This window comes from Danio rerio, chromosome 7, assembly GCF_049306965.1.
Source record: "Danio rerio strain Tuebingen ecotype United States chromosome 7, GRCz12tu, whole genome shotgun sequence".
Classification (NCBI taxonomy): domain Eukaryota; kingdom Metazoa; phylum Chordata; class Actinopteri; order Cypriniformes; family Danionidae; genus Danio; species Danio rerio.
This window is the reverse complement of record NC_133182.1, coordinates 38,652,501-38,665,037: the sequence shown is the minus strand read 5'-3', so window position 1 is coordinate 38,665,037 and position 12,537 is coordinate 38,652,501. Positions and strand designations below refer to the sequence as shown.

Sequence of the window (12,537 nt, the reverse complement as noted above, 5' to 3'; positions counted from 1 at the left end):
AAGGGACAGCAACATTACTGAAGACACAAAGAGGACAAAAAAGGAGATCAAAAACATCCTGAATATATAATCTTTATTATTTTCTGATCTTCATGTCATTTCAAACCTCTTTCTACATGAATGGAATGTGGTTAATTGTACCTTTTTGCGCAATTTGTCTCCATGGGGACCAGGGGCTTTAAAAGCTTCAAAGACACCAGAAACGTATCATAAAAATAGTCTACATTACGCATGCATACTAGTAGTTTAAGCCTTTTGTTAGCAACAGATTGAATTATATGTTACTATTCAATGATAATCTTACCCTCCAGCGGGTTATAATCTGCTGTGACCAGATTGAGTGTGAATGAGTGTAAACTAAATAAGCCTGAATTGAGAATAAATCATCATTTCAGAACAAAACTGTTCTGAAAACTGTATCTGCTGAAAACACCAGAAGACAAAAGATTCACCCACAAATAAGAAATCATTGCTTCCCTTAAAGCATGAACTACTTTTACAATTCGGTTTCTAGTGTTTTTGAGAGATAAAAACCCTATTAATTTCCATGTGATTCCATCAAAATTGGTAAAAACTTCTGCTTTTGTGTTGCACGGTCATGCAAATTTGAAACACCACAAGGCTGCATGAAAGAACTATTTCTGTATGGCCCACAAAGACTTCTTCCAACACATCTTTGATGAGTCCAGCCTCTTGTAAATAGAATAAGAATCTAATCCGTTCAATATCACAGCTCAGGGGACTGATCGGTAACTTTCAAACTAATAAATATATGCACAAACAATCACAACATATACTGACAAGTATTTGGCTAAAGAGAAAAAATAATATTTTCTGGTTGAGAATACATAAGTCAAACATGCTAGTTCCTTCCCAGCTGCTCTAGTGATATATATTTTATACTGACAGTAAGCAGCGCAATATGATAAAAAAAACTATAGCAATCCCCCAGTAATCAACAAAACAACCCTGCTTTCTTAATGTAAATAGCTTTGTTCATTTCAAAGGGAGCAATTTGTTTTGCCATGCCACTTGCTGCCAGTGAAAAATGCTTTACTGTAGAATGCTTACATGCATTCTCATAAATCAATAGCATGGAGAAAGAGCATTATTGTGGCACTGAATTACACAGTATTACTGAAGTAGGCCCAGACAGAACCAGTGTGTGCAGAAGAAAATAAAAAAAATCATAAAGCTCAAAAACTGTATAAGTTAGTTATTCACAAATATCTAGACCTCCTTCGGATGTGCCAGTGCTCTTAGCTTAAAATTGACATTCCTTTGGACTTCCTATACTGTAGTTTGTTCACCATAGGCACTATAAGTATGTGTATTTCAAGACTAGACTTACACTTTTATTCAATACCATCCAATCCCACAGATCTCCATTCACAGACACAGGCAGCATCTGAACTGAAGCGCATTTAAAGAGGGAAAAACACTCACTCTGCCACTGAAACAACCCTTCCATTTGAAATGTTAATTATAGATCTGCTGAGTGTATGGGGCTTGTGTGCCTGGATTGACCTCTCATTAGACATGTCAGACAGGCAAGGTCATTTCATTAGACTGTGTGTGTATCTGTGCCTGTCAGCATTCTTTCTGTGTGGGGCTTAGACTATCTCTATCTCTGAATCTTTTATAAGTGTGTTAAGGCAAAGCAATCAATGCTAAAACTAACTCCTGCTGTATATGCGTACTTCTCTTTGTGAACCCTCAATTCAGCAGTTCTCAACCTGTTTGACTACAAGATTCCTTACTGCTCACAACGATATTCCAACAGCCCATGGCTTTTTGATTGTTTGTAAGCATTTTAAGAAACTTTGTTTCACCCACAATTTACTCATAATAACCCAATAAAATATTTGAAATTTCATAACTAAAAATTACATCAATATACAAATATCCAAGGTCTGATTTTAAGTTTTGTGCAAGCCAGGCTCATTCTAATTTCATACCCCTATATACACTTCTGGAGAGAGCAAAATACATCCCAGGAGATAAATTTTTTTTCTTTCAGTTTTTGCTTTTACGAATCCGCCAGAGGCCGTTGTGTAAATGTTTTTCAGATCTCACATTTCGCGAGTGCCATTCACAGCTCGCGTAAATCCACCAAATTTTGCGAGCAATGTTTGCGCCTGCTGTTCTCGCGTAAATTCACCAGAGGCCACGGTTGACTAACTCACTGACTGACTACTGACTGACTGATTAACCAACGATCCCTCCACCCTTCGCTAAAACTAACCAGTATTTTAAAAAGCAGTATTTTAGTATTTCAAAAAGCACAGATTGACCCACACCACCAACTTCTCTAAACCCAACCATAGTGTTTTGAAAAGCAATCCAAAAAAAAAGGAAAGCCCCCTGATTTTTACCTCGTTTTCAGATTTTACCACATTCTCACCATGTTATTTACTTGTTTATTTTATTTTCAGGGTTTCTGTTTTTGTCTTACCTGCTTTCTTGAAACTTTTTCAAAGGACTCAAACCCTGTCATTGGGACCAACTCCACTCTGCATCTTAAGTCCACCAACGTATGTGTCGAGCTACCAGACAAACTGGTAACAGCAGATGTAGGTAAGCGGTCAGTTGGTAAGCGAGAAAAGGAGCGGCATCATATCGCCCCGTAGCGTTCATTTTAAAGACGAAATGCGCCAATACATAGCTCTGACTACATAATTCGCAATTCTAGAAATGTATATAGAGCTTTGTTTTCAGAATGAGCCAGTGTTGGTTTTATAAAAGGGGGGGAACAGCTGAATGAGATCTAAAATTTTACTTTAATTTCATTATTAATCGCTTGTTCTAAATGATTTGTCTATAAGTGAGGGAGATGTATCCCCCTGTCCCCCTGGTAGCTACACCTGTGCTGTCCAGGCCAAAAATTAAAATCATTTCATATTTTTGTTATTACTTTTATTTTTATATTCAAAAATATGCATAACTTACATGACATAAAATCAAATGTAACTGGGTCAAAATCATTTTTTTAAATAGCATCAATTATGTGAATTAAAAGGTATGCATTAAAATGTGAACTATATTTATTTCTATGGCATTTGCCATATTTAAATAATTTTAAGTCATGTTGAAAACCCCTTAAATCAGTGACCTACCTAAGAAGCACCCGTCTAACTTCAATGTTCAATGTAAAGCACATTGTAAGGACACAAAGCACTTATTAGTATGTGAATTGCAAGTCTCACCTTTACTTTTTCCTGCAGTTTTCCCAGGTTTACAGTGCTTTCTATGATGCGTGTGAGGACGCCCTGCTTGTCTTTCTCCAGAGTTGAAGCCTGACGATGTAAAGAGGGAAGAGGAAGGATTACACAACTACAGGAAGGCAAGTAGAGGAAGAGGAGTATGGTTATCATTGAAAAGGGGAAGAGCCAGGAGAAAGAAACAGTAAGAGAAGAGATGTTACTTTGGGATAATGGCAAAGCAAGAGCAGTAGAGCAAATCTATCAAAGTTTACCTAGACGTATGGATACAAGTATTCTGTTGAGTACAAACATTTTGTGAAGCAGCAGTAAGGCTCACCCTCAAAAGTTGCTGGGGAAATGGTTTGATACAGAAAAATGAATTCAGTGCTTCCTTGACTAAAATGTGCTTTGTTAAAAAGATTGTTTACCCAAAAATTAAAATTTACTCACTATTTACTCTCCCTCGAATGCTTCCAAACATTTATGAATCGACTTCTTCTGTTTAGCACAAAAGAAGATATTTTAAAGAAAGCTGATAACCTGTGACCACTGACTTCCAGAGTAGGAAAAACAAATCCTGTAGAACGTTCGAGGTTACTAAAGTAACCCTTCGTTCCCCGAGGAGGGGAACGGAAGCACTATAAGTGGATTTGATTGTTAAAATCCACGTATGGGAGATTCGGTTCAGAAGCTACTCGTCTGAAAGAGTATTGAACGGGCCAATTAAGAATGAATTGGCAGCGCAAGCCTGCGCAGGTGAGCGGCATAAGCAATCAACTGAGTATATAAGCTCACCTGGCGCCAGCAGACGCTATCCTTTTTAAGCTGAAGAGACTTTTAACAGCTAAGGGACAGTCATTATGGCGACGGAGTATAGTGCTTCCGTTCCCCTCCTCGGGGAACGAAGGGTTACTTTAGTAACCTCGAACGTTCCCCTTCGGGGGGAACTTCAGCACTATAAGTGGATTTGATTGTTAAAATCCACGTATGGGAGCCCATTGAAAGCGCCATAATGACTGCACCTTACCAACACCCACCATGAGAGAGCGGTCAGGCAAGCGTGACGCACCCAGATCACGAGAGGCGTGGTCCTCCAACGTGCCCATGGCCCTAACTTATCCTACTTCAAAAGAAGTTTTACGGAATAGGTATCTTTTTTGGGAGTCGCTAGCGTCTAGATAATTCTAGGAATACACGACAGTACGTTGGGAAGCGTGCCATCCCAGTAGGGAGGACGCTGCGGAGACCATCCGCACCCAATAGGGGGAAACAAATGGAATTACATATGGACTAACCCTGAAAAGGGGGAGTGCGCATAAGAAGGTGGTTAGCAGATAGGGAAAGCACGGGTCCGCCCAGGGGGGGAACTTAACCGTGGCGGAAAAGCATATGGGGATCACCAGCGGGGATCGGCCATAGCAGGCACCTATACCCAAAACGCGGGCTGACCAGCGGGCAGACCTACTACGTAATGGGCCAGCAAGTGACTCCTCCGCTGAGTCAGTGCTGGGGGCCTCGAAGGAATCTGCAGGGCTCACCGAATGGGGAACTTTACTGACAGACAGGAGGGTGCACATCTCTCCGTGTTAGGGAAAAAAGGCACCGCAAGCGTGTACAACACCTACCGAGTTGTTTCCTCAATCACCAAAGGTACCTAACACCCTTGAGGAAACCGGCTCCACTCGCAGATTATAAAATCTTGCAAATGTGTTGGGTGTCGCCCAGCCCGCAGCTCTACAAATGTCTGCTAAAGAGGCGCCACGCGCACACGCCCAAGAGGATGCAACGCTCCGAGTGGAGTGCGCATGCACTCCTGGGGGGCGCGGCTGGCCTCTGCTCAAATAAGCACATGAAATGGCCTCCACAATCCAGTGGGATAAACGTTGTTTAGACACGGCACTTCCCTGCTGCCGTCCGCCATAACAGACAAAGAGCTGCTCAGAAGATCTAAAGTTCTGAGTACGGTCCACATAAATGCGCAGAGCGCGAACTGGACAAAGTAAGGACAGGGCTGGGTCTGCCTCCTCCGGGGGCAGCGCTTGCAGGGTTACTACCTGATCTCTAAAAGGAGTGGTAGGAACTTTGGGCACATAACCCGGGCGGGGTCTCAGAATAACGTGAGAAAATCCCGGCCCGAATTCCAGGCACGAGTCACTGACCGAAAATGCCTCCAGGTCCCCGACCCTCTTAATGGAGGCCAACGCGACCAGCAGAGCTGTCTTCAGGGACAGAAATCTTAAAGATACTGTATCGAGTGGCTCGAAGGGATCAAATCGCAGGCTCGTGAGAACGAGGGCGAGATCCCAAGAGGGCGTGAGAGGGGGGCGAGTTGGATTAATTCGCCTAGCGCCTCTGAGGAACCGGATGATGAGGTTATGCTTTCCCACGGTGCCGCCAGCCACCGCGTCATGGTGAGCGGAGATGGCAGCAACGTAAACCTTGAGAGTGGAGGGCGACAGCCTGCTGTCCAGCTTCTCTTGAAGGAAAGAGAGCACAACACTGATCTGGCAAGATCGGGGGTCTTCTCTGCGAGAGACATACCACTCAGTGAATAGACTCCACTTCAGGGCGTAGGCGCGCCTCGTGGAGGGGGCTCTAGCCTGAGTGATGGTATCAACCACCGCGGGCGGCAGGTTACCTAAGTCTTCCTCGCGTCTATGGACCACACGTGGAGGTTCCAGAGATCGGGACGAGGGTGCCAGACGGTGCCTTGTCCCTGAGAAAGTAGGTCCTCTCTCAAAGGGATCTGCCAAGGGAGGGCCGTCGCGAGGAGGGAGAGCTCTGATATCCAGGTTCGGTTGGGCCAGAGGGGCGCAACTAACAAAACCTGCTCCTCGTCCTCCCTGACCTTGCACATTAACTGCGCGATCAGGCTCACTGGGGGAAACGCATACTTGCGTATGCCCCGAGGCCAGCTGTGGGCCAGTGCATCCGTGCCGAGAGAGCCCTCGGTCAGGGAATAAAACAACTGGCCATGAGCGTTCTCGGGGGAAGCAAACAGATCAATCTGGGCCTCCCCGAATCGCGCCCATATCAGCTGGACAGACTCGGGGTGGAGTCTCCATTCTCCAGAGTGAATCTGCTGCCGTGAGAGCACATCGGCTGCACGGTTGAGCATACCTGGGATGTGAATGGCGCGCAGCGACTTCAGCCGCGGGTGACTCCAGAGGAGCAGACGGCGGGCGAGCTGAGACATGCGGCGAGAGCGCATACCCCCCATGCGGTTGATATACGCCGCCGCCGCCGTACTGTCCGTCCTGACCAGCACGTGTTGCTGCCCCAGCACCGGAGAAAAACGGCGGAGAGCAAGGAACACTGCCAACAGCTCTAGGCGATTGATGTGCCAATGCAGCTGGGCACCTACCCACAGGCCCGCAGCTGCATGCCCGCGACACACGGCTCCCCAGCCTGTGCTGGAAGCATCTGTCGAAACAACAACATGACTGGACGCCTGTCCCAGAGGCACACCGGCCTGCAGGAACGAGGGGTCGTTCCAGGGGCTGAGGGTGCGGCGACACAGCGCAGTAACAGAGACTCGGTGTGTGCCCGCATGCCATGCGCGTCTCGGAACTCGATCTTGAAGCCAGTGCTGAAGTGGTCTCATATGGAGCAATCCGAGCGGCGTGACGGCCGCAGCGGAAGCCATATGCCCCAGGAGCCTCAGGAGCCTCTGAAATATTTCAGTGGGACCACTAACTTGCTGTCGAGCTCCCTCAGACAGTTCAGCAGCAGGCGAGCGCGCTCTCCGGAGAGGCGCGCTACCATGGTGACCGAGTCCAGCTCCATCCCGAGAAAAGAGATCCTCTGCACCGGGGCGAGTTTGCTCTTTTCCCAGTTGACCTGCAACCCCAATAGGCGGAGATGCCGGAGCACCTCGTCTCTGTGCGCAGTCAACTGCTCCCGAGAGTGGGCTAAAATCAGCCAGTCGTCGAGATAATTGAGTACGCGGATGCCCGCAAGCCGCAGAGGCGCTAGGGCACCCTCCGCGAGTTTGGTGAAGACCCGCGGAGACAGAGAGAGCCCGAAGGGGAGGACCTTGTACTGCCATGCTCGACCTTCGAACGCAAACCGCAGAAACTGACGGTGGCTTGGAAGAATGGAGACATGAAATACGCGTCCTTCAGGTCTATGGCTGCAAACCAATCCTGAGGACGAACGCATCGGAGGATGCGCCTCTGCGTAAGCATTCTGAACGACAGCTTGTGAAGGCAGCGATTCAAAACGCGCAGATCTAGGATTGGCCGTGACCCACCGCTCTTTTTGGGTACGATGAAGTACGGGCTGTAAAACCCGCTCTCCATCTCGGCTGGAGGTACCGGCTCGATTGCACCTTTTTCCAGGAGGGCAGCAATCTCCTCTCGCAAGACAAGGGCGGACAGGGGATAGACCCTGGTGAAATACACGCCCGTAAACCTGGGAGGCCGTTTGGAGAACTGTAGTTCGTAGCCGAGTCTGATCGTGCGTATGAGCCACCGCGAGGGGCTGGCCCGCGCTAACCAGGCAGGCAGAGCCCTCGCTAATGACGTCATCGCAGCAATCGTTGACGTACCCGCGGAGGGGCAGCGAGGAGCGGGTGTGCTGATCCGGGGAGCGCGAGGGTCCCACAGAAGAGCTGGAGGAGAGCGATTCGCTCTGGCTCCGCACCCTGACTCCGGAGGGGGGGCTTGGGGGCTGGGAGAAGGGAGACCGTCCCCCCAGCGCCCGTGAGCCGCTGGCGGAGCATGCAGACCCTGCGAGCTGAGAGGCGGCGCGTCCCAGGCTGGCAGGGCCTGCAGTGCCCGTGAGCCACTGGCGGAGTGCACCGAACCTACGAGCTAGAGAGCTGAGCTCAAACTGGCAGGTTTCGGGCTGTCACCTCTGGAGAAGTGGAAAAGTGCCCTTTCATTTCATGGCAGTAAAAAGTGCCGTTGGAAATGGCACCCCGCCCTCCAGCGGGGAAAGAGCAAGTTCCCTCCTCTCCAGATGACCTGTCCCAGGGACGCTTCGCGGTCCATTGCCAGACTTAGCGGCGTCCCGGGCAGGGGGAGTGGCCTGCTTCCGAGGTGCTCGACGCGCTCGCTTCGCCAGAGGCGAGTGCGGGGGCGGTGCAGCTCTCGTAGGCGGGCGCCTTCGGCGAGGAGCAGGTATGGATGGCACGGCGGGCGGAGCGGGCTTACGGGGCCGCCGATTAGACATCACCCATCGGACTGCTCTCTCACTGCCTCGAATTCCTGGGTGAATTCGCAGACTGTGTCGCCGACTAGCTTGGGATATGGGCGAGTCAAGAAAGCGGACTTTGTCAACTTCGCGCATATCACCAAGTTTTGTTAGAGGTGGGGCTTCTGGACCACTAGTGTGGACATCGTCCTCCCCAGAGCACACGCAGCGGACTTAGTAGTCCGAAGAGCTTAGTCGGCTGCGGTGCGAAGCTCATAAGCCTGGGTTGGACCCACCCTCGTGCAGCTCAGCCAGCGCCTGCGCTTGGTAGCGCTGGACGGTGGCTATCGCATGCAAGGCGGATGCAGCCTGGTCCGTAGCTTTGTAAGCTCTAGCTCCGAGGGAGCCGAAAACTCACAGGCTTTGGATGGGAGACAAAGCAGACCCCGCCAAGAAGAGGCGCTGTGCGGATTAACCACACTCAACCTGAGGAATCGCCACATACCCCCTGGCTGCTCCACCACCAAGAGTGGTGAGGGTGGAGGGACACGCAGCACGAGCAGAAAAAGGTGCTCTTTAAGACCGCGCGAGCCTACTGTGCGTCGCCGGGAAGAAGGGAACGCCCCTCTAGTCGGTCCGGCCGCGGAGCTGGGGGATAAACCATCTCCAACCCACGGCCGAAGCAGCCCGGGAAAGCACGGCTAACACGTCCGTTTCAGTATCCGTTTTGACAGCGCTCACCTGCCCGAAGGGGGCGAGCGGGTCCGGATCATCGTCGGACAATGAAAGCCCACCCTCCGATGCCGCGGAGGACATCTGATCTCCGGTGACAGCGAGCGTGAGAGCTACCATCTGATTAGACGGATCACTCCCAGCGCCCGAAGCTTGGATGGAGCGCTTGGAGGAGCGAGAGGTCCGCGAGCCCTTAGGCGGCGGATTATCTCTCGCTGGAACCCTCAGATCTGCCCGAGCGCCCGCTGCAGAACAGGAGGCGACTGGGGCGGCTTGCTCTCTCACGAGAGTTTGCCGCGATCTCAACTGCGCGACGGTCATGGCATCGTAGTGACGACATGAACCGCCCCCGAGCACCACATTAACATGCTGGACCCCCAAACATGTAATGCAGTGATCGTGCCCATCATCCGGAGCCAGGAAACCCCCGCAACCAGAAACGCACAGTCGGAGCGCCGTCCTGAAAAGGACGTGCTGCACGACTGTGTTGCTCTTTTAGGATGCTTTGCAACAATACGCACCGCTCTGGAGGACCGGACCCAAAGGGACGCCAGGCAAGGGAGAAACCCAGCTCGACCATCTGCCGCTGCGTGGACTCGCTCTGGACCGGGAGACACTCGTTCGCTCGAAGTGGCTGTAGACAGCAGGAGGAACCCTCATGAAGCTCGATCAGAAAAGTCTCTGAAGCGAAAAGGATAGCGTCTGCTGGCGCCAGGTGAGCTTATATACTCAGTTGATTGCTTATGCCTCTCACCTGCGCAGGCTTGCGCTGCCAATTCATTCTTAATTGGCCCGTTCAATACTCTTTCAGACGAGTAGCTTCTGAACCGAATCTCCCATACGTGGATTTTAACAATCAAATCCACTTATAGTGCTGAAGTTCCCCCCGAAGGGGAACTATGGTTACAGGTTTTCACCATTCTTCAAAATATCTTCTTTTGTGTTCAACAGAAGAAAGAAACTCAAACAGGTTTAGACTAAGGGAGAGTAAATGATGATGGAATTTTCAGTTTTGGATGAACTGTCCCTTCAACAGAAAGCACCAAGAGTTGTGAATTTAAGATGAGGAACAGTGTGAACCATTGACAAAATAATAATTTGGGCTTGTTTAAAATGTTGACCATGAATTCAGCTATTATTTTGTCTTGTGGGGTATATGTTATTGTCTGAAATGGCTTATTCAGAACAGTACTATAAAAACATGCACATTTTATGACCCATATTTATTTTAATTATGTCTATTCTGCAAGACATATTTATAATTATGAGCCAAACTGTAAATGAATGTACAGTTTCATGGATAATAACTTCCAACTGGTGCATTATTGAAAAGCACTGTAATAACAGTAAACATTTAATGAATATTTTTTTCTGAATAATAATGTTGATAATTCTAAAAAGCAACAATTTTCAGCCATTTAAAACTGCATTAATCCATAATGTTGTGCAACAATTCCTAAAATGTATAGACAAACCAGTGTAGAAATTCTCTGTTCTAATGAGCTGCTGCTGCTGGTAAGCACAGATCAGAACTAAAATATACCAGAGATCAAGACATAAGATGTAAATAGATAGCTGCTTGCACAGCATGCGTGTGAGCTTCTGTAGGATTACCATGAGCATGAGCTGGTCTCTTTCATGAGTGGTTTTCTCTGCAAGCGTGACGATGTTGGCAAGGTACTGATGAGCGATGAGCTCCTTTTCTAAAGAGTCTTCAACCTGTTGCTTCAGAACACTTATGCGCCTTTGAGCCTTCCTAAAGTGGGTGAAGGGGTGAGAAAGGAAGAGACATGTTTAACATGGAAAATAAAAAATCTATTACAAGTCAATTTTTAAAAACTATACAGCGGGGTCTTATACCAAATTTTAAGTAAAGTTTATTTATAAACTAATTTTGAGAGGATCACATGCTTATGATTGGCCACGGCTGATCCACATCATCTCACAATAGATTATCCAATCAGATGATTCCTAGCTGACTATAAATAACCAGAGTTTTCCTATCTCAATATCTTCATCTTGAAGAATCCATTTCATCTTGAAGAATCCAGCCCTACTCCATTTCCTTTCCAGATGGGCGACGCGGCGGCCCAGTGATTAGCACTGTTGCCTCACAGCAAGAATGCTATCGAACCGACTGACATTTCTGTGAGGAGTTTGCTCTATTTCCCTGTGCTCGTGTGGGTTTTCCCCAGGTTCTCCAGTTTCCTTCCACAGTATAAAAACACACAATCGAAGTAAATTAAACTTACCAAATTGATACCATAGCCAAGCTCTTAGCGAGTACACCTCTCCTCAGGCATCCTACATCTGTCATTAGCCAGAAATAAGCCAGGGAGAGTTCATTGAGATCTACCTGAGCTCAAACTCCCCTCTCGCCCTGCAAACTGGAGGGAGCCCAAGGCTCGAGGATCTCATAAGCTCAGGACTCTCTCCCAGGACAGCATGCCAAACAAGCTTTATAAACAATCATCAGCTAAGTTGAACTTTTAAGTGTAAACAAGAAAGATTAAGACTTCAATTTAAGAAGCGATATCTAAAATACTGCTCTATTCGGGACAATTTGACCTTTATTCAAATGTTGATCTGCTTTCTCACTTAATACTTGTCTCAAGCAGAGAAAACATGGATCATCAGGTTACATCAAGTACTTCTGGAGTTTATATTAAGATAAAAATTATGTTGAAACAGCTATAGTGACATCTAAATAGTAATATATGCTGTAATTCATGTTTTTTTTTTTTTTACATAATTCACAACAAAACATGCTCTGCTGGAAATCTGCTGAGTTTTTTTCTCTGAAGAATTCTTTTTTTTTCCTGGTATTTATTTGTAAAATAAAAAAGCTAATAAAAATACTAGCCAGAACAACTATTGTCAACCTTGACAACAATACATGTTTTTGAGCATTAAATCTGCATTTCAGAGTGATTTCTGAAGTGCCATGTTACACTAAAGGCCAGAGAAAAAGGCCAGTTTGCTATTGAAAAAAATTTAAATTAAAAAATTAAAGTAAAATAAGAAAATTTATTTTTAATGACTGTTTTACAGTCTTATTTAAATAAATACAGCATGAAGTAAGCATTAAAAACGTTTATAAAAAGTAATAAAATAACTTGCAACTTTAAATACTGGAACAGTGTATTTTTTTTAAATAACAATAGGTTAAAAAGGTGAGACAATTTAATGAACATTGTACCTTCACATTTTCTCAAACTAGGGCTGCACATTATTTTGTTTGAGCATCGATATATCGCATTGTGTGTGTCCACAATAGTCACATCGCAAGATATGCAATGTTGAGTCAGGATTATAGATGACCAGGAACCAGTAAAAACACATGAGATTTGTGGAGTCACTGCAGAATTTAAGCATATTATAGAGTGAAATTTAATATTCTATGTGTGTTTTTAAGGCCTGCGAGCATTTTAAAAGAGCTTAAAGCATTTCATTAGTGAATAAAGAA

The 12,537-nt window shown here is 46.9% G+C and overlaps 1 protein-coding gene across 30 annotated transcripts in view; it reads right to left on the bottom strand.

Annotated features, from left to right (window-relative positions):
• Positions 1-12,537, bottom strand: part of cep89 (centrosomal protein 89) — a 109,070-nt gene that overhangs the window by 54,266 nt on the left and 42,267 nt on the right. For 19 of the 30 annotated variants that reach the window (XR_012382334.1, XM_073906317.1, XM_073906318.1 and 16 more), the window contains 2 exons: positions 10,686-10,827; positions 3,207-3,296 (listed from right to left, as the gene is read on the bottom strand). Coding sequence is in view for 29 of the 30 variants with exons in the window: in XM_073906317.1 (XP_073762418.1) it covers positions 3,207-3,296; positions 10,686-10,827 (232 nt within the window). In the remaining variant the exon portion in view is untranslated. Of the gene's footprint in view, positions 1-3,206; positions 3,334-10,685; positions 10,828-12,537 lie in introns of all 30 variants that reach the window. The other 11 variants (XM_009303314.5, XM_073906322.1, XM_073906319.1 and 8 more) reach the window with 1 other exon arrangement.